Source organism: Phoenix dactylifera, chromosome 11, assembly GCF_009389715.1.
Source record: "Phoenix dactylifera cultivar Barhee BC4 chromosome 11, palm_55x_up_171113_PBpolish2nd_filt_p, whole genome shotgun sequence".
In the NCBI taxonomy this organism is placed as follows: Eukaryota; Viridiplantae; Streptophyta; class Magnoliopsida; order Arecales; family Arecaceae; genus Phoenix; species Phoenix dactylifera.
Genome location: NC_052402.1, coordinates 11,055,381 through 11,081,800, shown reverse-complemented (window position 1 = coordinate 11,081,800; position 26,420 = coordinate 11,055,381). Strand labels below are relative to the sequence as shown.

Below are 26,420 nucleotides of genomic sequence, written 5' to 3'. Positions count from 1 at the left end.
GTGAGGGGAGTCCGAGCTCCACGGGGACAACGGCTTCCGTGCCATAGGTTAGGCTGAAAGGCGTCTCCCCGGTAGGGGTCCGATGCGTGGTCCGATACGCCCAAAGGACATTCTCGAGTTCTTCGACCCAAGCTTGCCCCGTCCGACCGATTCGCGCTTTGATTCTTTGGAGGATTGTCCGATTTGTGACCTCGGCCTCGCCGTTGGTTTGGGGATGCGACACAGATGTGAACCGATGCTCGATCCCGAACTCCTCGCAGAAGTCACGGAAATGCTTGTTGTCGAACTGTCGGCCATTATCCGAGATGAGGACCCGAGGTACCCCAAATTGGACAATGATGTTCTTCTTCACGAACTTCCGGACTTGCGCCTCCGTGATAGTGGCCAGCGGCTCTGCCTCCACCCACTTGGTGAAGTAGTCGATTGCAACAATCAAAAATTTCCGCTGAGCTGAAGCGACGGGGAATGGTCCGAGGATATCCATTCCCCACTGGGCGAAGGGCAAGAGTGCAGTGATTGGTGCCAAGGGGACAGAAGGGACTCTCTGGACGTTGGCGTGGCGCTGGCAGGCGTCGCATTTCCGTACATGATCCTTTGAGTCCTCCAACAAGGTAGGCCAATAATAGCCTTGCCTCATGATCTTGTGCGCCAAGGACCTAGCCCCCAAGTGTGATCCGCAAACGCCTTCGTGGACTTCGCCGAGGACGTAGGCCGCTTCCGAGGGGCGGAGGCACTTTAAGAGGGGGGCGGTGAACGAGGTCCGATACAGCCTCCCTTCATAGAGTACGTAGTGGGCGGACTTCATAACAAGTCGCCGAGCTTGATCTTCGTCTTCAGGGAGGATCCCTTCGGCGAGGTAGGCGACAAGCGGGTCCATCCAAGACGGCTCCGGATCAATCACCATCACCGCTCCAGCCTCGCCGATGCTCGAGGCATCCAGGGTCTCCAGGTAGATCGCCCTCGACAAGTTGTGCGCGTCTGCGCCCACTAAGCGGGACAACCTGTCGGCCCTGGCATTTTCACTTCTTGGGACCTGCTGGATGTCGACACTGCCGAGGTCGGAAATGAGTGCTTGCACCTTCTGGACGTAATTCTGCATGGTCGGATTCCGGGCTTCGAACTCCCCACGGACCTGCCCGACCACCAGCTGGGAGTCGGTGAAGACCTTCAGGCGCCGGATGCCGAGCTCCTTGGTGAGTTTGAGTCCCGTGACTAGGGCCTCGTACTCCGCCTCGTTGTTGGTCACTGGAAATCCGAACCTCAAGGCATACTCGGCTATCACTCCATCAGGGCTGGTGAGGACCAGCCCGGCCCCTCCACCTTCGAGGTTCGACGACCCATCGATGTGAAGCGTCCAAATCAGGAGGTCGAGATTGGGTGTTTCCGGCGACCTAGGTTCCGCCTCCTGCACCGTGCACTCAGCGAGGAAATCCGCGAGCGCTTGGGCCTTGATGGCGGGTCGGGGCTGGTAGCGGATGTCGAACTCACCAAGTTCTACTGCCCACTTCACCAGCCGTCCCGCATTCTCAGGATTGCTGAGGATCTACCGCAGCGGTCGATCGGTCAAGAGGGTGACAGAATGGGCCTGGAAATAGGGGCGAAGCCTCCTGGTCGCGGTCAGCAGCGCGAAGGCGATCTTTTCAGCCTTCGTATACCGCGTCTCGGCATCCCGTAGGACCCGGCTGATGTAGTACACAGGCTTCTGGAGCTTTGCCTCTTCCCGAACCAATACCGCACTGACTGCAGTTGGGGAGACCGCCAGATAGAGGTAGAGCATCTCCCCTTCTTGCGGCTTGGACAGCAGGGGAGGAGACGCCAAGTATTCCTTGAGCTGGTCGAATGCTGCTTGACATTCGGCCGTCCAGAGGAAGTCTTTCGGGCGTTTCAACACCTTGAAGAAAGGTTGGCAGCGTTTGGCTGATTTTGCCACAAATCGTCCGAGCGCGGCGACCCTCCCAGCGAGCTCCTGAACCTCCTTCACTTTGGTCGGAGGGGACATATCTTGGATGGCCTTGATTTTGTCCGGGTTGGCTTCGATCCCCCGCTGGTTGACAATGAAACCGAGGAACCTCCCGGCCGAAGCGCCAAAGGCGCACTTCGCTGGGTTCAGCTTCATGTGAAACTTCCGCAAGGTGGCGAAAGTCTCCTCCAGATCCGCGATGTGCTGGTCTGCATGGCGGCTCTTCACCAGCATATCGTCCACGTACACCTCCATGTTCCGGCCGATTTGCTCTTTGAAGATTTTGTTGACGAGGCGCTGGTAAGTGGCGCCAGCATTCTTCAGACCGAAGGGCATTACCTTGTAACAGTACAGCCCCCGGTCTGTTATAAAGGCAGTTTTCTCCTCGTCCTGTGGAGCCATCATTATCTAGTTGTAGCCGGAGAAGGCGTCCATGAAAGACAGCAGCTGATATCCGGAAGTCGCGTCGACCAGTTGGTCTATCCGCGGAAGCGGAAAGCTATCCTTGGGGCATGCCTTGTTCAGGTCGGTGTAGTCGACGCACATCCTCCACTTTCCGCTCGCCTTCCGGACAAGTACGACATTTGCCAGCCATTCGGGGTAGCTGACCTCCCTTATGAATCCTGCCTCCAAGAGCTTGTCTACCTCCTGGTCGACCACTCGGATCCGATCCGGGGCACAGTGTCTCTTCTTCTGTTTTACCGGTCGGTGGGTCGGGTCGACGTTGAGGGCGTGAGAAATGACCTCCGGGTCGATCCCAGGTACATCGGCCGCCGACCAGGCAAACACCTCGACATTGGCTCGGAGGAATTCCACCAACCGGGCCCGAGCTCCCAGGTCGAGATTGGCGCCGACCCGGATCGTCCTGTCCGGGCGACCTTCCTCGAGGGGAACTTCGATCACACCCTCGGCCGGCTCCCCGTGCCGCAAGGCCACCTCGTCTCTGGCGTCGAGGGACTCGACGCTTAAGGCTTCTACGGGCTTCTTCCCTTTGAGAGTTGCTAGAAAACATTGCCTTGCGGTCGGTTGGTCACCTCGGACCTCTCCAATCCCGGCCGCCGTGGGGAACCGCATGAGCAAGTGGTACGTAGAGACCACCGCGCGAAGGGCGTTCAGTCCGGGTCGTCCGAGGATAGCGTTGTAGGCCGAGGGAACACGGACGACCAAGAACCCGAGCCGCACCGTGGCTTCTGCGGGTGCAACGCTCGCAGTCACAGGCAGCTCAACGACACCTTCGGCCGAGATAGCGTCACCAGTGAATCCTATGAGGGGGGTGGATGTTTTGTGCAATAATTGTCTGGACAAGCTCATCTTTTGGAAGGCCTCGTAAAACAAAATATCAGCTGAGCTTCCACTATCCACAAGAACACGCCTTACATCATAGTTTGCCATAGTGAGGGAGATCACCATGGCGTCATCGTGGGGGGTCTGAACCCCCTTTACATCTTCATCACAAAAAGTGATTATATTACCGACCCTCTGCCTCTTTGCGACGGCTGCCCCTGACGCTTCAGTCGAGCCCCTTGCGTTCCTCTCGGGCCGGGGGCAGCCCTCAGTGATAGTGTGGATCACGCCTGCGACGTGTCGATTCTGCTCCCGAGGCTCCTGAGGGGCCGGGTCGGCCGGACGCGGGTCTGCGGGGGGACGTCGGTCGTTCACATATCGACCGAGACGCCCTCGGCGGATGAGAGCCTCGATCTCGTCCCGAAGCTGGAAGCAGTCTTCGGTGTCGTGGCCGTGGTCCCGGTGGTACTCACAGTACGCCCGAGAGGGCCTCCTCCCAGGAATCTTCTTCATCTGTCTCGGGACCGGGAGGTCCTCCCGCCCCTTGATTTCCATGAGGATCTGGGCCCGGAGAGTCAGAAGAGGAGTGTACCGGTTGAAACGTCGGGGCGGAGAACGAGGGCGTAGGGCGCCGTGGTTCCTCGCCGGCGACAGGCTTCTGCGCCGACGTTGAGGCGTCGGGCTCCTCCTCTGGCGTGCCTCTTTTCGCCTTTTCTTTCCGAGCTTTGGAGGGATCTCGGCGGCCTCCTTGCTCCGGTGGGCGGCCGCCTCCTCGGCGTCCGCATACTGGTTCGCCCGGGACAACAGCTCCGGGAAGCTCCGCGGCAGGCGTTTGTCCAGGGAGAAGGTGAGTCTGCCCTTTCGGAAGCCACGCTTCAGGGCTGAAAGAGCCACTTCCTGGCTCAGGTTCCGGACTTCCAGCGTAGCCTTGTTGAAGCGGGTAAGATAATCCCGCAAGCTTTCTCCCTCGTTTTGCCGGACATCAAAGAGGGAGTCGGAGACCAGTCGCCGCCGGCTACTGACGGCGAAATGGGTGATGAAGAGGCGAGTAAACTGGTCGAAGGACTGGATTGAGTTAGCCTCCAAGCCGGCGAACCACGCCCTTGCCGGGCCACGGAGGGTCGCCGGGAAGGCCTTGCAGAGGAGAGGATCTGATGCTCCGTGGAGGAGCATAAGGGTCCTGAAACTCTCGACGTGATCCCGCGGGTCCACCGCCCCGTCATAGGGCTCGATCGCCGGCATTTTAAACCCCGGCGGATTCGGGGTCCGCAGGATCCTCGAGGCAAGCGCCGGCTGGGAGGAGATCTCCAAGTCGGCGAAGGGATCTTTGGAGTGGCCCTTCAGGACCTGGAGTTGTCGGTGGAGATCGTCCACCCGCCGGTCCAAGGAGCGCGACCGATGGGTGGGAGACAAGGTGCACCGAGAGGGGGACCGACTAGAGCGCGGGTTCCTTGAGGACTAGGGGGTCTGGGAACGCGCCCGGGCCCGCCTCTCGTACCCCGCGCAGCTCCGATGGGAAGGTCCCGGCAGAATGGACCGTGCTCGAGAATCTTCCTCGCGCCGGCGCTCCTCCCCATGGGAGAGGAAGGAGCGCGGGTTGAGGAGGACAGGTGAGCGCTCAGGGAGCAGCGGCTCCTGGGCCCGCTGCGACGCCCGAGACATCACACCCTGCAGGTTCTGCACTGCCTCCGCGAGGGTGCGAACCTGCTGGGCTAACTGGTCGAACTGAGCGGCTTCGACCATCTGAATGGGGGGTGGAACGGTGGAGTGTTGCTGAGAATGTGTTGGAGACGCAGCGGCCTCCCGGCCGGAGGCGCGAGAGGCCCCGCGACCGGAGGCATTGGAAGCTCCACGACCACCTCGCCGTGCCATTACGATCGCTCTGAGATTCGGACCCTTCCTCTAGCGCCAACTGTTGCTGGTGGTCCAAACCGAGAACGATTGGCACGGCGGTGTGAACGGGATTCCGTCTGAGTTGCCTTGGTTGGTGTTGATTGCGCTCCACCTTCCACCGGGAAACCTGCAAGCAAGCCTCGCACCACCACTGGGGTAGTAGGGGCCCTCCGACGATCAAGTCAGAGGAGATTGGAGGATAAGGAGAGATAATAGTAGCAAGTAGGAGAATGCTCTGGAAGTTCTTGCTTACCCCCCCTCCTCCCCCAGCCGCATATATACCAGGCTGGGGGGTCTTTCAGGGGGGTTCATCATCGTGGGGCACGATGGAGCTGCCACTGACACGGCCGTTACAGGGCGTCGTGGGGCAGCGCTGGGTACGGCCATGACAGGGCGTAATGGAGCTCCGCCTTGTACGGCTGTTACAGGGGATCGTGGAGCAGCGCCAGATACAACCGTTGCAGGGAGTAGTGGAGCAGGAGGCTGCGGCGTGCCTCTGGGGAATAGCCTGTCGTTATCGAGAGATGTCCGACTCGGGGTCGGATTGCTGGATCAAGGGGCAGCCGACTCGGGGTCGGGCTGCGGAGCCGAAGATATCCGACTCGGGGTCGGGCTGCGGAGACGAAGATGTCCGACTCGGGGTCGGATTGCTGGATCAAGGGGCAGCCGACTCGGGGTCGGGCTGCGGAGACGAAGATATCCGACTCGGGGTCGGATCGCTGGATCTAGGGGCTGCCGTAGTCTTCCTGGGCGCGCGTGCCGGTCACGTGGGGCATGGTGGCTAAGTTCCCCCGTAACAGGGGTCTTTCAGGGGGGTTCGCCATCGTGGGGCACGATGGAGCTGCCACTGACACGGCCGTTACAGGGCGTCGTGGGGCAGCGCTGGGTACGGTCATGACAGGGCGTAGTGGAGCTCCGCCTTGTACGGCTGTTACAGGGGATCGTGGAGCAGCGCCAGATACAACCGTTGCAGGGAGTAGTGGAGCAGGAGGCTGCGGCGTGCCTCTGGGGAATAGCCTGTCGTTATCGAGAGATGTCCGACTCGGGGTCGGATTGCTGGATCAAGGGGCAGCCGACTCGGGGTCGGGCTGCGGAGACGAAGATATCCGACTCGGGGTCGGATCGCTGGATCAAGGGGCTGCCGACTCGGGGTCGGGCTGCGGAGCCGAAGATGTCCGACTCGGGGTCGGGCTGCGGAGCCGAAGATGTCCGACTCGGGGTCGGATTGCTGGATCAAGGGGCAGCCGACTCGGGGTCGGGCTGCGGAGACGAAGATGTCCGACTCGGGGTCGGATTGCTGGATCAAGGGGCTGCCGTAGTCTTCCTGGGCGCGCGTGCCGGTCACGTGGGGCATGGTGGCTAAGTTCCCCCGTAACACTAATGATGTTTGGTTCTCTAAAAAGCCACTTCCAGGTTGACCAAGTAATCATCTTTAGTTTCTAATTTGCCCATTGCGTCATCAATATAAATTTTCATGAATCAACTAATCATGCTATAGAAAATTATATTCATTGCCCTTTGATAAGTGGCACCAACATTTTTTAGATTGAATGGCATTACAATACATTTGTAAGTCCTAATGGCACTAGGACATTTAATTTCTCGCTTATGGATGCCTTCTTAGGATATGTAAATTTGATTATAATAGGAATGACTATCTATGAAAATTAAGATTTCATGCCTCGCATAAATAGCTAGGTTGGGTCTCCCTAACACTTTAATCAAAAAAAAAGAGAAGGATTTCATGCCTAGCAACCCGGTCGATTAGGAGCTCTGCTATTAAAACTGGATATTTATCCCTTGAATGGTTGTATTCATGCTTCTGAAATCTATACAAACCTTGAGCTTCCCATTTTTCTTCACCATAGGGATTGTATTGGACAACCATTCTATATTTTGGGAGAGTCCAACCTTAAGTAATCTTTTAGTCTCTTTTCTTTCTTTTACTTTTAAGATTGCCTCATTAGACATCCTTCAATTGGAGGTTGATAATAGGGGCCAAACCCTCTTGATAGGTAACCTATGTTCGACTAATTTTCAATCTAACCCAAGTATCTCATCATGATCACAAGCAAAACAATCTTTATACATATATATGTAGTATCTTTATAAATGTTTCTTTGAACTTAGCATCCAATCAACTACTAATATATGTTACTTAGTCACAAGAGTTAGTTCAATCAAAGGATCTTGCGACTCTACTTTTAGATTCTCTGACTTAATAAGTCTGGCATCTAATATGCCCCCAAGTTACATTGTCTCAAAATCCTCAGTCTCAAATACATAATTAATGCTCAAAACTATTTCATTTTGAATTATCTATTTTTCTGTCTTATAGATCTCCAATCTATTAAGAACTTGTTTTTTGGAATATCTCAGCCTATCCGATTGAAGTTTGCTTGCTTCCTTTATTACTTTCACTCACAGATCACCCAACAGTTGTATATAATTTCAATGACCCACTAATATTTGGAGCAGAGATCTTCATGAACTCTCAGCTCCCATGGGGGAAAGCATTGGTTTACAATTGGAAGTGGTCGTTCTATGTGTGGACTTCACTTTACATGCACATTATGCTTCTGATTCTCTGGTATTGCTGGTTAGGATATGATGGATACCTACAAAAAGGATGGGGAGCTCTTTGATGATGTGCCTAAAATCATGAAGAGATGGCGTGAGCGGAGGAGCAAGAGGAAGGCTCCATTACGAGAGATGCAATTGCCAGAGCTTATTGAGGGTTCAGCTTCAAGCAATGTAGGAAGGACAGGGGAAGTTATTGAGGATTTTGGTGACTTTGAAGCCTCCGAATCTTCGGAATGTGTTGGTGGTTAAGTTGTTCTACAATCTTCAGTAGACATGTTATGTGTGTAAAAGTACATGATCAAGTTGCACTTGAATGTTGTTGCTTTTGTAAATATTGTTCCCTACCGAATGCTAATTTTTCTATTAAAAAAAGGCTTCTTTACTGAATTTATAGTATCTTTCCTCTTCCACAAAATGTAATTAATAAAGCAAAGTGCACTAAAGATAAAGAACTTTGACGCAACCTTATAATCCACCAATATATACTAAAAAAGAGTTATGACATATTGGAAGTCCACTTACCCACAAGCAACAAAGATGTATAGATTCTGCAACATCAAGAACTGCTGGAGAAAATAAACAAAAAAAAGCTGCATACAACCTTCAGCTTCATTTTATAAATGAAACTGTCGCTGATTCAAAAGCAAGAAAGCAAGAGATTCCTTCCTGTAGTAGCAAAATATATGTTCTAAGTCCCAGTTTGCCATCTGCAGGGAGATATGCGTATGAGAGACAACCATTGAAAAAGAATGGATAAATCTTCTGATATCTATTAAACGTGGAAACCATTCAATCAAAATAACCAAAAATTTGATAACAGAGTCATATTTTATCCTTATCAACCTAGACATTAAAGCTACCGTGTAATCGAAATCCAAGCCCAGCCATATCTAGCACACAAAACCTCCAATCCTTCGAATAAAACAATAGACGACAAAGAATTTAGATCAGCTCCTTCCAACTACGCTCGCACTAGATGGGTATCTCCTGACGGCAGAGAGGGCAAAGATGACTTTTCTCGAGCCACTGGGTGAGGCAGCCACCATGGAAGACATGCTTGCAAGGCATTCGCGTCACTTCCATCTCCAGCTCAAACTCCTCCAAGCAAATCGAGCACCCGTTGTCTTCAAACTCACCTCCAACACCATCGTACTTCACCACCTCCAGCTCCCTGATCGATGCCTCCGACGCCGGCGTGCCACCAAAGTCCCCACGTCCAATTTCTTCATCAGAAGCATTTATCGCCAGCTCAACCATCTCCTGCTCCACCTCGAGCAGCCGCCGAGCCAGGTTGCGGATATGTATCTCAACGGTTAGCTCCAGCTCTTGGACGCCAGCATTGAAAGCGATTAGGCCTACGTCGGCAGCGTAGTCGATGAGCTTCTCCTCCCAGAACCGCCGAGTGTCCAGATCGTTGTAGAAAGTATGGAAAAGGATTTCAGGAATCATGTGACGAAGATCTCGTAGATCCACCAAGTGGCCGAGATACATGGAAAAATCAGTGAACTCGGGCCGGCAGGCCAACCTTTGACCTCCATCGATGTACTCGTAGACGTGAAGGTGGACTTCCACAGGGGCCAGTGGCCTTGCTGACGCTCCCAAATTTCTCCCCTTGAGCAAAGCACTGACGTACGTAGTAGTGTCGCCGAAATATAACGCCATGGCCAAGATCGTCGTTTGGGAGAGTCGATCGCTATTGCTTTTCTCTCTCACTCCTCCTCCTCCTCGTCTCTTCCGGTGATGCAGTCGAGTAACCAAGCTTTCCGTGGGAGGGAAGAGGAGTTTCCCCTGGATTATAAATAGAGGCGCTGCGGCTTCTATTTTACCGAATCCTAATCCGAATGGGACGCGGCTCTTCAAGCGTACCGTGGATTTCTATCCTCAACGGCAAGCCGCAAGTTCTCCGGAAGGTAAATGAATGGTTCTGATTGGACCGAGGCTGATCGGACGGTCCAGTCTCGGTCTCAGAAAGAGTTCGTTCTAATAATCCTAACCGTACTCGGAGTAGGACTCCACACTCCACTCGGCTTACTTTATCCAAATTCTCATCGGACGGTTGCAATGCTAGCTGGGATAAAAGTAAATCAGGGAGGAAGTACAAGAAACCAACTAACCTGGAGTTTGGACTTTAGATATGATCCGAGTCTAATTGGGGTAGGAAATAGCAAACCCATGCCTCGTCTAACTCGAATCAAGCAAGCTAAATAAAGAACAAGCACAATAAAAGCTATTTTTTTATACAAAAAGGAAATTAGCAAGTGGAAAATCGTTGCACATTGAATTTGAGAGATCTCTCTCGGAGTGAAAACCGTTGCACTGACCATCACACTTTCTGTAATTCTTCCTATAAGCCAGTAAATTATTTACTGAAAATATTGATGTTAATATCAACATTCAATAGTATTCATTCAATCATAGTGTTTTTGGAATCAGCAGTATTCTTTTTTATTTATTTTTTTTTTTTTGCTAAAGCAGGATGGTCCATACAAATTGTACGAACACATCTAAACAGATCGAAAAACAACACATCTCGGAGTGCTTTAGGCAGCTCCCTTACCCCAACCTACAAGGCACTTCTGGAGTGATTGGCCACATACAAGGCCACCCAGTCTGCAGCCTCTTGGATCCTAGTATTCAAAATTTTAATTAGATAATAAACCACTCGTTCTTTTCCTTCTATCATTATCTTGTGCCAGGACTTCCAATCAAAGCTTTGATAGTAGAAACTTAAATCTTGAGTGGCTTCTGTGTGTTCATGTACATGCATTTGTAACGGGCAGCAAGCATGTTCTTGTAGAGCTGGACATTTTACATGGGGATTTTCTGTTTGTGCTGTTAAAATTTTAGTTGGCTTTGTCAAGTGTAAGTTGTGAATATGACATCATCAGACATTGTTACTTCTAACAATTCCATTCAGATGCTCAAGTAGCAACAATCACTGACCATCACACATTCTGTAATTCTTCCTATAAGCCATTCAACATTCAACAGTATTCAATCAGCCACAGCACATTTGGATTCAGCAGTAATCAAATTTTTAATTAGATAATAGACCACTTGTTCTTTTCCTTTCATCATTATCTTGTGCTAGGACTTCCAATCGGACCCTCGGTAGTAAAAACTTATATCTTGAGTGGCTTATCTTGTTTTGGTAGAATTAGAGCAGGTGGATTAGTTAAGCAAACCTTTATAAGGTTGGATGCTTTTTGTTGTTCTTCTCCCCAAATAAACTAATCACTCTCCTTCAATTCGAGTAAACAAAAGAATTGTTACATTTTCCCAGCTACATTAGACATAAATCTCTTTGAGAAATGAGCTTGGCTAAGAAATTTTTAGGACTCTTCTTTGTTTGTAGAAGGTATTGCAGTCACAATGGCCCCAGTCTTACTCTTGCCGATCTCAATGTCCCTTTGCACTAAAAATCCTAGGAATTTCTGATCGAAACATCGAATGTGCATTTTTAAGGGATTCATTTTTACTGATGATGTTTGATTCTCTAAAAAGACACTTCCATGTTGACTAAGTAATCATTTTTAGTTCCTAATTTGCCCATCGTGTCATCGATATAAATTTTCATGAATCAACTAATCATGTTAGAAAATTATATTCATTGCCCTTTGATAAGCGGCGCCAACATTTTTCAGATTAAATGGCATTACAATTTACAACACATTCATAAGTCCTAATGGCACTAGGACATTTAATTGCTCGCTTATGGATGTCTTCTTATGGAGCTCTGCTATTAGCACTAGATATTTATCCCTTGAATGGTTGTATTCATGTTTCTGAAATCTATACAAACCTTGAGCTTCCCATTTTTCTTCACCATAGAGATTGTATTGGACAACCATTCTATATATTAGGAGAGTCCTGCCTTAAGTAATCTTTTAGTTTCTTTTCTTTCTTTTACTTTTAAGATTACCTCATTAGACATCCTCCAATTGGAGGTTGCTAATAGGGGCTAAACCCTCTTGATAGGTAACCTATGTAAGACTAATTTTCAATCTAACCCAAGTATCTCATCATAATCTCAAGCAAAACAATCTTTATACATATATATGTAGTATCTTTATAAATGCTTCTTTGAACTTAGCATCCAATCAACTACTAATATATGTTACTTAGTCACAAGAGTTAGTTCAATCAAAGGATCTTGCGACTCTACTTTTAGATTCTCTAACTTAATAAATCTGGCATCTAATATGCCCCCAAGTTCATTGTCTCAAATACATTATCGATGCTCAAAACTAATTCATTTTGAATTATCCAATAGATCTCCAATCTATTAAGATTTGAATCATTGACTTGTTTTTTGGAAAATCTCAGCCTATCTGATTGAAATTTGCTTGCTTCCTTTGTTATTTTCACTTACAGATCACCCAATAGTTGTATATAATTTCAATGACCCACTAATATGATAATTGGGACTCGAGCAATCTATATCTAAAGAAACATAATTCATAAGCTAATAGGAAATGGAAATTTTCTTAATTTGAACCATGCCATGCCCCAACCCATTAGCTTGAGAAGGACATGTGACAGACGGTCGGATATCTCATAGGGTTTGGCCATAGCACATGCAAGGCTTGACTAAATTTCAAAATTTACAAACAGATACGTATGAAAGCAGGCAATTGTAGAATATAGAGCATCTAGAATATTCCAATATTATTGATTTCATAAATAAAATTAAATTCAATTAGAAAGAGAAATTGTCTCCAAATTTCACGATATTTTCTGTACAAATTTAGTCGAATAAGAAAAAAGCAGTTAAAATCTAATCCTTCAATGCTCTGCCCACAACCCCATTCGAGCTACCTTTAACCATTTGGTAAAAAGACAATAAAGGAAGAGTAAGCTAATAACCCAGCAAATTACCTCCCCACTTCTAGTTGGAACAAGTACATATGTATATTTATATAAATAAATATGTTCAGATAAGTACCAAATATCATAATAAATTATAACAAAACTAATTTAATAAATATCCAGGAAGGAAATCCACAACCATCAATAGATATTTAATGATTTAAAAAATCACTATTCAAAATATTAGTATAAAAAACTAGTTTTAGATGCATATTATAGAGACAACTCTTTTTATGAAATTTTCAATAAAAGCAAATGTAATTTTTGGCCCTCTTTCGGTCTTGGCTACCGGGCCATAATCAACCCCATGATAAGATTTGAAAGAGACTAGCACTACCAGAAAACACGCGTATAGTGACAGAGATTCCCTCCTTTGGGCTATCGAAGGGATTTGGGCAGGGCGGCAGGCACACTTAGTTTCATTTTGGATTTCCCTCTTTTTACATTTTTTTTAATTTATAATTACTCAAAAATAATATTTTTAATATTTTTGGAATTTAAAATTAAATTTGGTGACAGAAATTTCTATCAATAATCCGTCACTGCCAAAAATAATTTTTTAAAAATTTATAAACACTTGGATTACGATATTTGTGACGGCTGAATTTATCACTGTCTAGTTGCAATTTCGGTTACCAGTTTTATGACAGATACTCCGTCACTACGGTGGTCACTAAGTTTTGGCGCCTACCCAACCCACGTATTCTGTGACCAGTCTGTCACTAATCTGTTACTAAGTTCACACCACAGTGGCCGAATTCCTGTCTGTCTCTAATCCGTCACAAATAGTGACTAATAACGGACCATCACTAGTTTTCTGTCACTATAAGCTTGTTTTCTGGTAGTATAGCTCCTAAATATAAAACATGCTATCTGTTGGGGGGAAAAATGGACCACCCCACAAATACAATTAAAGCACCCAAATCCGACAGCGAGCCGAACTCAGAAGGCTGCCGAGCACAGAAGGCTGCCGAGCTCAGAAGGCTGCCGAGGCCGAGCTCCGAAGGCTGCCGAGCACAGAAGGCCGAGCTCAGAAGGCTGCCGAGGCCGAGCTCCGAAGGCTGCCGAGCACAGAAGGCCGAGCTCATAGGCCGAGCCGAGCTCAGAAGGCTGCCGAGGCCGAGCTCAGAAGGCTGCCGAGGCCGAGCTCCGAAGGCTGCCGAGCACAGAAGGCCGAGCTCATAGGCCGAGCCGAGCTCAGAAGGCTGCCGAGGCCGAGCTCAGAAGGCTGCCGAGGCCGAGCTCAGAAGGCCGAGCACAGAAGGTCGAGCTGACCTCAGAAGGCCGACCTCGTCGTCTGTATGCTACGGCCATGCCCTACAGCAGCCTCACCGCACCATGCTTTGCTTGCCGACATATCAATCAGGAACCATACCCTGCTACGACTGTCAACGCCTCACCATTCCCAAGAATGTACTGCACTGCGCGCCACAAGCAAGCTCTGGCTACACGCCATCTCCTCCCATGATGGGAACGGGCCATCCACGGCAACTCATTACTTCACACGCCTACGTCCAATCGTGACGGTAACCCATTAATTCGCCCAGTCACATCACAGGTAACCCTGCCACTCTCCCTATAAAAAGGGAGGCTTCTTCCTCCCGAGGGGGGAGGGCTCCTAACTCTAATTTTCTGGCTTGGACTGCTACATACGAACTACATCTCCTCCTCCAAAATTAAGCCCCCCTCTGACTTAAGCATCGGAGGGCCGGCGCCGGGGAGCCCGGCCACCGGCTTCTTGCAGGTCTCCCGGAGGACGCCGCCCGCCGACGGACCGCCACCCGCCATTCTCGCGCCGGAGCTCCTCCTCCTCAGCCGACGGCCGCCCCCGGGTCCAAATTCCAGCAACAGTTGGCGCTAGAGGAAGGGCCCGAGTTCGCTACCATGAAGCTGAGAAGCAAAGGGGCTTCCAACGCCTCTCGATGTCCTCCACCAAGCCCAGAATGTTCCGTTCGGAACTCGCCACCCCCGGTTGAGCCAGCACCTCAAGTTCAACCGGAACAATTTGATGCCCTGGTGCAGCAAGTGCAGGCGTTGGCTACCGCCGTCCAAAGCTTGCAACCCAGGGGCATCCCAGCAGCACCGCCTCCCCCGGCTCCAGTTCAACCGGAGCCCCCTACAAGCGGGCTTCCTCTTCGAGGTCAGGACTCTCAAGCCCAGGCCTCCCTCTGGAGAGAGCACCCAGTCAGAGATCACGGAGGCTGGCCACAGCCTTCAGAAGCTGAGTCGGTTCCAGGGCAACCTGCACCCGAACGGACCGCTGCAGCGATCCCCCAGAATGATGAACTCGACAAGAAGGTCGAGAAGTTGGAGCGCCAAATCCAGGCACTCCACGGGAGAAAATCAGGACGTGATAACGACTTCGAGTTCACTACGAAGTCTCCCTTCTCCCCGGAAATCGAAGATGAACCGGTCCCACCACGGTTCAAGATGCCCCAGGTGGAGCCCTACAACGGCAAGGCTGATCCCCTGGACCACCTGGAGAGTTATCGGGCCTTAATGGCCCTACAAGGAGCCTCGGAGGCCATGATGTGCAAAGCCTTTCCAGCAACGCTCCGAGGACCGGCCCGGCTTTGGTTCACCGGGTTGAAGCCGAGTACTGTCTCCTCCTTTGAGCAGCTCGGCAGGCAGTTTGCCAGTAATTTTGCCGCTAGCCAGCCCCAGCGGCGGACGTCGGACTCCCTCCTTGACATCAAACAAGAGGAGGGAGAGTCCTTCAAGGAGTACTTGGATCGATTTACTGCCGCAACATGGGAAGTCCGGGAGCTGGACCAGTCAATCGCCATGTCGGCACTAAAGACTGGAGCCCGGTCCTACAAATTTGTCTTCTCGATTGAGAAGAGCTTCCCTGCCGACTTTGTTGAAATGTTGGCCCGAGCTCGCAAGTACGCCAAGGCTGAAGAAGCCATGGCCTCTCGGCGGGAAGCAGCCAAACGACCTGCCAAGATACAAAAGAAGCACCTCAAGGAGCGCTCCCAACTAAGCAGCAGATTCCCATGGCACGAGAAGAATCCTCCTCGGCCCAAAAGTCCAGCTCGGCAGAGGTTTTCCCTCCAAAAATTTGAGGAATACACTCCCCTCACATCCACCCGAGCCGAGATCCTCATGGAGATTGAGGGTCAGGGCTACCTCCGACCTCCCCCAAAAACATGGCCGTCAGAGTTGCAGAAGCACTCGAAGAAGTACTGCCGCTTCCACCGAAATTACGGCCACGACACGGAAGATTGCTACCGGCTCCGTGACGAGATCGAGGCACTCATCCGCCGAGGTCGACTGGGTCGGTTCGTCCGTGACTAAAAGGGGGGAGCCAGAAGAACGGGACCCTGAGCTCCCTTTATGAAGACCAAAAGGGTGTTGAAACCCCTCATAGCCATGCTGTAGTTATTGCAAAGTCTGACGTAAAAGGACTTGTGGATAATAAAAGCACTACGGACATCTTGATGCCTTCCAATGGTTGTAAAACAACTGGAGAAAATGAGCAACCCTCTGGCCGGCTTCACAGAAGGTCTCATACCTGCGAAAGGGGTTCTCGGCCTGCTAATCACGGCTGTGCGCGCGCCCCGAGAAAGTACTGTGAAGCTAAACTTTTTTGTAGCCCAGGTCGGCTCGGCCTTCAACGCTATTATTGGCCGACCAGGCTCTCTCCGAGCTGCGGTCCCTATCTGCCACCCCCTCGTGCAGTTCTCCACTAGCCGAGCTTAACATGGAGAAGAAGACGCTCAATATAGCTCCTATATACTACATATCAACGACTCTGTGGCCTTGGGGGGCAGTGCCGCAGCCCAAAACTCAACGCCTACCTCCTAAGGGTCTCCAACGACTCTCCGCCGGTGCTGAGCTAAGTCCTGAGGGACTTCGAAGCTCGGGAATCGTCAAAATGCCTACAAAAGGTACGAGACGTTACTTCGGCTTTAAATAATTTCAATATTCAATATATTCCCAGGTCGGAGAAGGCCAAAGCTGACCTCCGAATATCTACATCTCCAACGTCGCCCCGATCTGAGTGGGGGCGCACGGTCGCCAACGGACGAGGTCCGTCGTCTCCGGATATCTACATCTCCAACGTCGCCCCGATCTGAGTGGGGGCGCACGGTCGCCAACGGACAAGGTCTGTCGTCTCCGGATATCTACATCTCCAACGTCGCCCCGATCTGAGTGGGGCGCACGGTCGCCAACGGACAAGGTCCGTCGTCTCCGGATATCTACATCTCCAACGTCGCCCCGATCTGAGTGGGGGCGCACGGTCGCCAACGGACAAGGTCCGTCGTCTCCGGATATCTACATCTCCAACGTCGCCCCGATCTGAGTGGGGGCGCTGCTGAGTCGACCACAAGCCAAAGAAGGCCGCTGAGTCAACCTGGAGCACTTAACTCCAACTGCATTAGAGGTACATCCTACTTGGCACGTACATCTCTATACATATTTGGCTATATTACAGGATGATCGACGACTGGACTACTTCCTTCGCCCGAGCCAAAAAGCAGCTCGAACTCGGAAGTCGGGGGGTAGTGTTGGGGGGAAAAATGGACCACCCCACAAATACAATTAAAGCACCCAAATCCGACAGCGAGCCGAGCTCAGAAGGCTGCCGAGCACAGAAGGCTGCCGAGCTCAGAAGGCTGCCGAGGCCGAGCTCCGAAGGCTGCCGAGCACAGAAGGCCGAGCTCAGAAGGCTGCCGAGGCCGAGCTCCGAAGGCTGCCGAGCACAGAAGGCCGAGCTCATAGGCCGAGCCGAGCTCAGAAGGCTGCCGAGGCCGAGCTCAGAAGGCTGCCGAGGCCGAGCTCAGAAGGCTGCCGAGCTCAGAAGGCCGAGCACAGAAGGTCGAGCTGACCTCAGAAGGCCGACCTCGTCGTCTGTATGCTACGGCCATGCCCTACAGCAGCCTCACCGCACCATGCTTTGCTTGCCGACATATCAATCAGGAACCATACCCTACTACGACTGTCAACGCCTCACCATTCCCAAGAATGTACTGCACTGCGCGCCACAAGCAAGCTCTGGCTACACGCCATCTCCTCCCATGATGGGAACGGGCCATCCACGGCAACTCATTACTTCACACGCCCACGTCCAATCGTGACGGTAACCCATTAATTCGCCCAGTCACATCACAGGTAACCCTGCCACTCTCCCTATAAAAAGGGAGGCTTCTTCCTCCCGAGGGGGGAGGGCTCCTAACTCTAATTTTCTGGCTTGGACTGCTACATACGAACTACATCTCCTCCTCCAAAATTAAGCCCCCCTCTGACTTAAGCATCGGAGGGCCGGCGCCGGGGAGCCCGGCCACCGGCTTCTTGCAGGTCTCCCGGAGGACGCCGCCCGCCGACGGACCGCCACCCGCCATTCTCGCGCCGGAGCTCCTCCTCCTCAGCCGACGGCCGCCCCCGGGTCCAAATTCCAACAACACTATCGATCAGCATGTGCTAGCAATTAGCCTTCACTAGATAGCCCTAAAGGAAATTAGATGTCAATTACATATAATCATCAAGCTATCTCCTTTATTGAATTAGAACTGTTCCAGCATAACACACAAATGATGTAACAAAAGGTAAGACTAATAACATATAGATGAATCTCAGGACTATAATGAGGTCATATGGTACTTCAAAACAAAGGCCAAGGAAAAGATCTCTTCATAAGAAAATATAAAGCATATGTAACAACCAAGTGCATTTATATAGGTAATGGAGAAAAAGCTTCAATATAGTCACAAAGGCATATGTACAGCTCTTGCAATTATGGAGCTTTTTCATAAGTTTCATAGTTCTTGACTACTTTCACTAATTCCCAACAGCTAAAACTCAGCAAACTGCATTGCAGAGCAGAAGCAGAGAAGTATCCAGCAAATTTGCAAGCCATTCATCAAAGAAGATAACTAGTCTGCATTCAGCACAACCATTGAACGCATTTGCTCCCAAGAGTTGTCATACGCCTGAATAACACATCCATCACAACACAATTCATCATTCAACATACTACAAACAAAACGAGTATCATGCTCGAAACAATTAAACAAGACCAATCACATAAACAGCTGAACCAAAGTAAAAACAAAGTGCAAGAGAAAGATCAGAAACATATATGCAAGAAAAGAAATTTCAGAAATTGTAAGCTAGCAGCTTCCGGAAATCATTTTTTACCCGAAAAGAGGTGATGCACAAGTCTATCTGGGTAACTTCTGAAACTTCGCAACATCCAAGCATCATCTAGATAAAATTGAGCAGCTACGAATTTCAAACATATCAGATGAAATGATAACACATACATACATGCATGATATTGGCAACAACAATGATGTCAAAATGCATGTTAATGTACTAGATACTTCAGGCTCCACAGGGAAGCCCACCATGTGCATAAAGAAATATGTCCTGCAATACGCTGACAACTGCCAGCTTTAGATTTATCATACTCAAAACCAGCATCATCCACATGTTCTATGAAACGACATTATATATCTACACATAAGAATATGGAATTGCTTAGTCTATTAAAGACACTTCTTGCGTCTCATGTCAATATCATGTGCTAACAAATAATATGAGCGCCTAACAGGTTAATAAGCTAGAGAATAAAGGAGAACAATAAAAAACCGGCCGGGGTGCCTAACACACGGTCATTTCTGCCCGCATCGAACATTCTTCTAGCTGGATGGGGGCCTAGTGGGGGCTGCTATGCAGAGGTGGGCTTGTCCCTTCCTTCCTCCTTCCTCTTCTTTTTAAAGCAAAAAAAAAAAAGAAGAACAACAACAAAAAAAAAAAGAACAACAAAAAAAAACTCTGTTGAAAAATTGCATTAATATTACAGCACTCTCATTAAGAAAATCTATGCTGAAACTCTTTAAAAGCTATCTGCAGCTTAACACACTTTTATCATACTTTAGACATATAAATTTTCTAGCAATAAGCTTTGACAAGCGAAGCCCCAAATTTATTAGCTAGGCTCGAATACACATGGCCGATGATCAATCTTATTAGCTAGGCTCAAATTATAGTCAAACTAAAGAGCAAACATAACATCCATTCCAAACTGTTTCTCGGTCGTATAAAAAGTCCATAAAATTTATAAATAGGGTCTAGCAACTCATTTCATACAATTGAAATCATGTCCAATTAAATCAACACATATTCTGATACATCATAATTCAGTTTTATGCCCAAATAGCATATTTCATACTCGATCCAAATTTTCTAAAATTTATTTTATGCAAAGCATACATAATACTTAAGTTGAACACAATAAAAATATGCACAAATAATTTTTATAATTTTAATTTCAAATACGTAGACTATTTTAATTTCTCAAGAGCCGGTCCAAATTAGCTAAAGAGGGAAGATAGAGAAAGAGAGATCATAATAGTATTATAAAATACTATAATAATATTATTATCTAACAGTAATATACTTTGTGGTAACATACTATAATAATGAAATATGATCATATATAACAATTTTACTCTGATATTGATGTTATATTTAATATATTAATATTATACTACAAAAATTTATATATTTTGATAATTTATTCCAATCTTTAATTTATTTTTAAAAAAATTGACAATCAAATAGAATATCAACTTGCCTCCCTCAGCATTCAAAACTACAATGGAAGAAGATAAGCTCAAACATATTTTATAGAACTTAATCTCCAAGTCTTCTACATGAGACAATGTTTTATCCAAATGGATGGAGGCAGGCATGGAATTCGCTGCATTTCATGAGTTGAAGTTTAACTCAGTAAGGTTGTTGAAAGAAAGGAATCGTATGATTTTTTTTTCTGAAAAATAGATATTTTAGTGAACGATATCACGTTAGAAGTTTCTGGTTACCGGTTGGCGTGGACATCTATTGCGCCACTCAGATGCAAGCCATTCTGAAAAGATTTTTTATCTGATCGCCCTTGTCCCTTCCATGCGCATTTTAGTCAAACAATTCGATATTTTTTCCCTTCCAGTCGCTCCGTTGTGGACCTTGTGGTATAATAAATGGCAGAATGAGGTTGGCCTCCAGTCCATATTCTTAGCATTGCTCTCTCTCTCTCTCTCTCTCTCGCATCGATGGTGGAGGCCGCCATGTGGAGAGGAACAGCTGAGACTCTGTGGAGAATAGGATGGGGAGTGGTGGGTCTGTTGTTAGTGCTGCGGGCTTGGAGAGGGTTGGAATGGGTTTGGTGGAGGCCGAAGAGGCTGGAGAGAGCGCTCCGGGGCCAGGGGTTGAGGGGCAGCCGGTATCGCTTCCTCCACGGCGACCTCAAGGAGACCGCCCGGCTCAACAAGGAGGCCCGGTCCAAACCCATGCCTTTCTCTCACGACATCGTCCCTCGCGTCTCTCCCATCTTCCATCGCGCTATCAAGGAAAACGGTAAAATAATTAATGGGTTCTTCTTTTTTTTTGACACCTGGTGGTTGTTAGCCCCTGTTTCTGTTCAGTTTTAGCTTCTATATCAGTTTTGTGTTGCACGAAATGGAGCCTATGCTTCATCTCTTTGCTTAATAGCATTTACTTCATTTGGCGATTAGTCAACACTACACTATTTTAATATGAGTTTGTAGATGATGAATCTTTCTTGTAGTGGATGATGTTGGCTATGATTGTTGGTTCCTTATTCATTGTCTCAATAAATCGGGTGGGGAGTCCTCCCTTTCTGTAAACAAAAAGAATTGGAAATTGCAGTCTGAGAATTCCTTTTTTTTTTAAAGTTGTTTTCTAAGTCAGTACTTAAATTAGTGAAGCATAGGAAACAAGGTTTGGGTTTAATCTTTTAGAGCCGATTTGATGGCACTTATTTCTACAGACTTGGACAAGATACCGTTTAATTTCTTGAACGATCGGTGTAGACCTATTCATATAGGTCCATTTGACATATAGAGCTCTCGATATTTTTATTTCCTAGGACATCATTGCATCTTTCCTTCCTGATATTTATGTTCATGTACCTTCAACCCATAGGAAGAAATATAAAACCATACATGGTTTACGAATTCTTCAAAGTTCTCACTTGAGATTCGCAACTGATTTGTAAGTAATGATTAATTCAATTTGCGTCGGTGGGCTTTGTTCCAGCAGTTTCTTCTAAAGATATCATAACAAAGTCTCTATCTCTGGACTTGTCATGCTGTTTCCTAATCACTTGAAGGCACTTGTGATGTGAAATGTAGGTAAAATCTCCATTACTTGGCTTGGACCTGTACCTAGAGTAACTATTATGAATCCAGAGTTGGTAAGGGAAGTTTTGTCCAACAAGTTTGGCCACTTCACAAAACCAAAACTAAACCCTCTCGGACAGTTGTTAGCTAGAGGACTTGCAGATTATGAAGGTGAACAATGGGCCAAACATAGGAGGATTCTAAATCCTGCTTTCCATCTGGAGAAGTTGAAGGTAATTCATGGTCAATATTCATACTTAAAAAATCATTTCAGTGCATATGAATTCTATCTCAGATGTCATGAGGTTATATCCCTTTCTTTTGTATATGTAGTTTCTCTATCAATGATTCATTTTCTCTTTGTTGATTTATAGCGCATGTTGCCAGCATTCTCTGCTTGTTGTGGTGAATTGGTTAGCAGATGGGAGAAATCGATTGGTTCTTTGGGATATTATGAATTAGATGTTTGGCCTGAGCTCCAGAACTTTACAGGAGATGTGATCTCTCGAACAGCATTTGGTAGCAGCTATGCAGAAGGTAGACGGATTTTCCAACTTCAAGCAGAGCAAGCCGAGCTTGTTATTAAGGCTGTTCAGACTGTGTATATTCCAGGTTACAGGTGCATAGTTTTCCAGCCTGTTGATTTTGTTTAGTTAGGAGGAAAATAGCTGTTGACTCTTTTTATTTGGATTAGAAGAACAAACATGCAGTGTTATTTTCTAATGATTCTTGAGAATCTCTTGCTCTTGCAACCAACATTTCAAGTCTCGGTACTGGGCCCTATATCGTTGCTTATCGATATAGAGTGCCCCCATACCAATACAAGGTACACTGTTAGAATCAGCTCTTAAATAGTATGCAGAGGGTGGGGATTGCATACTGAGCCCCATATTGGTACTAATACCCTATCAGGTTGGTATGCCATTACATGGCAGGGTGGTACTTATAACACTAGTTACAATGATCGCTATACAAAGTTTAAGAAATCATTTCACATAATAATGTGTAAGATGATGTTAGTAAACACTTTCATTCATGTTGTTCGCAACTACTGCATCTTATACAGGTTTCTGCCTACCCCAATCAACAACAGAAGAAAAGAAATTTATAGAGAGGTTCGAGCACTCCTAAGAGGCATAATTGAGAAGAGAGAGAAGGCTATAAAATTGGGTGAAGCTAGTAATGATGACTTATTGGGTGTGATGATAGAATATAATTTGAAACACTTCCAAGAACACGGGAACTCCAAGAACACTGGGATGACCACCGAAGAGGTGATTGAAGAGTGTAAACTATTCTACTTTGCAGGGCAAGAGACTACATCTGTGTTACTCACATGGACAATGATTGTCTTGAGTATGCATCCAAGCTGGCAGGTTCGTGCAAGAGAAGAGGTTTTAGAACTCTTTGGGAAAAACAGACCAGATTATGATGGCTTGAACCGCCTAAAGATTGTGAGTATATGTGTTACATTCCCTTTGTTGTCTATTTAATTGATTGGAAATGTCCAAAAAACTCTGCAACTAGAGACATGAGATCTACAGTTTTGTGTGAATATTAAAGCTCTTAGCATGGTAACTCTAAATAAAATATAATCATTTGTTAAAAGCATATTGTGTTTTGTTTGATAACTTTTTGTCAGAGAACGAGGCTGCTTGTCTCTATACTATGCTAGAATAACAATTTTAGCTCACAGCATTGTTTCTTCTAAAAAATAATAAAAAGACAATATAAAATGTATTTTGGAAACTCAAATGGAAGCTATGCATTAAATTGACTGAAGTACTAAAGAACATGTGGAACTTTTTATATTGTTCACAGCCGTACATGCTATAAGACTAGTCTTAGGCTTCAATCACAACTTAGCATGTTGTCTAAACCTATTCTGGATAGTCTCTTAATAGAATTCTCCAGTATAAGTACATAGACGATTGAGATAATATGCTAACAGTAAACAAGGTTATTTTGTCACCAGGAAGAAATAATAAACACCAACAAAAAAAGCATGACTTAAAATATTTTGTAAAACAATCATGTTTCATCACTGTGTCAACACAAATATTCTTTATGTTGGTTTTCACTTTCTCCCACATTTTTACATGGTGATATATGAACTGCTTTGTACTACTTAGTAAAAACATCCTATCTTGGGTGCTATGATCTATCCAGCAGGGCTTCTTATATGAAATCTAGCAAGGTGCAGTGTTTCCTGAATGATCAAATTCATGTGGCAGGTGACTATGATTCTTTATGAGGTTCTCAGGTTGTACCCGCCTGTAATTCTACTCAACCGCATAACATACAAAACAATGAAACTTGGAGATATCACTTACCCTGCAGGTGTGCTACTCACACTGCCTGTAATCTTCATTCATCATGACCCAGAAATCTGGGGCAAAGATGCCAGTGAGTTCAATCCAGAGAGATTTGCAGAAGGGATTTCAAAGGCATCAAAAGGTCAGCTAGCATTTTTTCCATTTGGTTGGGGTCCTCGGACTTGTATCGGACAGAGTTTTGCTTTGCTGGAAGCTAAGATGGGATTAAGCATGATTCTTCAGCACTACTCATTTGAGCTTTCCCCGTCCTATGTCCATGCTCCATACGCTGCTATAACTCTTCAACCCCAGCATGGTGCTCAAATTAGGTTACGTAGAGTCTGATATCCTATTTTCATCATTAATACAGATGACTACTGTAACATGTAATGATCCTTCTGTAAGCAGAGAACATATATCTATTCAAGTCTTTTCTTTTTTCTTTCTTCCTCCATTATCTCTTTGGGCAAATCACAAGTGTTGATCTTGGTTCTATTGTTTGTGACTAGAAATAAAGATTCTGCCACTACCTTATGGAGCAGTGTAACTAGAGCTTTGTCCTTCAGTGTTCTTTTTATACTCTTTCATTTTCTTAACAAGATATGGTATGTGTGCCTAACTTTTTTCTAAAAAATAATAATTAGAAGATATTATTATTTTGAAAAACATGATGAAAATTCCATGCTGAAAATTCCATCCTGCAGATTTGAATCTGGATCATCTTTCTAGGGCATGCTCCAAAGAGAGGCAAGTGCTCAACAAAAAGGTCCGGTCTAAGCCCAACCCATTACCTCACTGCGTCATCCCTCCAGTGGTTCTGTTTCTGCCATTGTGCCATGAAGGAAAACAGTACTGCCTGGTTTCATATGGGTCCATTGGAAGCCATTTTTCTTCTGGATTGAGAAGCTTGTGTCTGTTACTAAATTTTGTGGAAACTCAAACGCCATAGTCTCATCTACTGTATATAGGAATTGTTCCTAAAATGGGTATACTTTGGCATATGTGTGGCTCTTCCAACTGATTGGTTCTGTTCAGTTCTCTAGGCTTAGTTGACCAAGTAATCAGAAACAACCAATCTCCAAATCTTTCGTCATAACTATATTCAACTGATTGATATGATATGCTGTTGTCACTTTGTTGGTGATTGTAGCCTCTTAGGTATAGCTTATACTCTAGATTTGCATAGGTAATGAACAACATTATACTGGTGTCAAGCGTCCAGGTGTGTAGTTGTATCCGATATGAGATTTTTCAGAAAAACAGATTCAAGACCTGCCGATATTGCATGGATGTATCCGTACAAATATATGTATAATTTGTTGGATCACTTGCTTTGTGATTTCATGGAATTCATACATTCTTTGCTTGGACTTAAGAACTTCTAGGCATAGGTGCCAAAAGTTGCTATATTCACTGATTTGAACTATCAAGGAGTGTCATGAAGTATCTGGGTATCCAAGCATTCAGATACAGCAAAAAGCCTAGATTTTGGAATATCCAGATAACAGTGATTATAAATTATTATGGTTTGTATCAAATATAAATTATTATGATTATTCTTGATTTATATCTAGAGCAGACAATACAAAAGAAATGATTCCCCTTCCAGTTATTCTAACAAGTAGTCTCACAAGATAAGGATTGGTTCCAGAGGCAGGGTTTCATAAATTAGAAGAAATCTTTTTGGTGCCATTTCTTACTAATTGTCAAAGTGGGCATTGTAGAGGATTTGTATTATTGCTCGCTTGAACAATCAGTATGCTCCCATTTGGACAGGTCCGCACGAGAGAGGATGTTTTTCAAGTCTTTGAAAAAAAATAGACGCAATTGTGATGGTTTGAACTGCTTAACATTGTGAGTATATGTTTTAGGTTCCCTTAGTTGTCTATCTAATCGACTGCAAAATTAGAAATATATATCAACAAGCGACCTGAGATCTACAATTTCACGAGTGCTATAGCACTTTCTCTTTTGAATGAAAGTGGTACTCATTTTTAGCTCTGCGACTCCAGAAAAAAGCTGGTCATCTGTGGTTAACCGATTATGTTCGTTTGAAAGCATTACTCGCATGTATTTCTTTGTCAGAGAAGGCTATTTGGCTCTGCAGTATTCAGCATAACAGTTTTAGCCCATTGAACCAATTTCTCTGGAGTTATGAATAGAAGAAAATATTCAGAATAAGCCGGTTTTCAATCACAACTCTGAAATTTTTGTGGTACTCAGAGCTTGCCTTCCAATCACAGCTTAGTGTTCAGCCAGTTTTGGTTTTGAGTTGTCTTTTCATACAGCTCCCCGACATAGCTCATATGCATTACTAAGAACTGATTAAGAGAACAGAACAACTTTCCTCAATAAAGAGAGCAGTAACCA

The 26,420-nt window shown here is 46.6% G+C and overlaps 2 protein-coding genes and 1 long non-coding RNA gene across 3 annotated transcripts; 1 reads left to right on the top strand and 2 right to left on the bottom strand.

The window, feature by feature from the left end:
• Positions 1-8,692: 8,692 nt before the first annotated feature.
• LOC120112525 (E3 ubiquitin-protein ligase ZNRF3-like) lies at positions 8,693-9,382 on the bottom strand. Its single transcript, XM_039132092.1, has one exon. The coding sequence runs from the start codon at positions 9,380-9,382 to the stop codon at positions 8,693-8,695; it is 690 nt and encodes a 229-aa protein (XP_038988020.1).
• An 8,861-nt stretch (positions 9,383-18,243) lies between these two features.
• Positions 18,244-19,217, bottom strand: LOC103713234. Its single transcript, XR_605046.3, has 2 exons — positions 18,731-19,217; positions 18,244-18,522 (listed from the first exon to the last, which is right to left on the bottom strand). It is a non-coding gene; the product is annotated as an uncharacterized LOC103713234 (long non-coding RNA).
• A 1,352-nt stretch (positions 19,218-20,569) lies between these two features.
• LOC103713235 (cytochrome P450 CYP72A219-like) lies at positions 20,570-24,434 on the top strand. The gene is made up of 5 exons (XM_008800095.4): positions 20,570-20,950; positions 21,748-21,968; positions 22,110-22,354; positions 22,802-23,189; positions 23,970-24,434. The coding sequence occupies exons 1-5, from the start codon at positions 20,647-20,649 to the stop codon at positions 24,393-24,395; spliced, it is 1,584 nt and encodes a 527-aa protein (XP_008798317.4). The 5' UTR covers positions 20,570-20,646; the 3' UTR covers positions 24,396-24,434.
• The last annotated feature ends 1,986 nt before the right edge of the window (positions 24,435-26,420 follow it).

Excerpts from the sequence above, each read along its gene's own strand:
- LOC120112525 (XM_039132092.1), bottom strand. The coding sequence starts at position 9,382 with ATGGCGTTATATTTCGGCGACACTACTACGTACGTCAGTGCTTTGCTC.
- LOC103713235 (XM_008800095.4), top strand. The coding sequence starts at position 20,647 with ATGGTGGAGGCCGCCATGTGGAGAGGAACAGCTGAGACTCTGTGGAGA. Across the intron at positions 22,355-22,801 it reads GTGTATATTCCAGGTTACAG|GTTTCTGCCTACCCCAATCA; the intron begins GTGCATAGTTTT and ends CATCTTATACAG. Across the intron at positions 23,190-23,969 it reads GCTTGAACCGCCTAAAGATT|GTGACTATGATTCTTTATGA; the intron begins GTGAGTATATGT and ends TTCATGTGGCAG.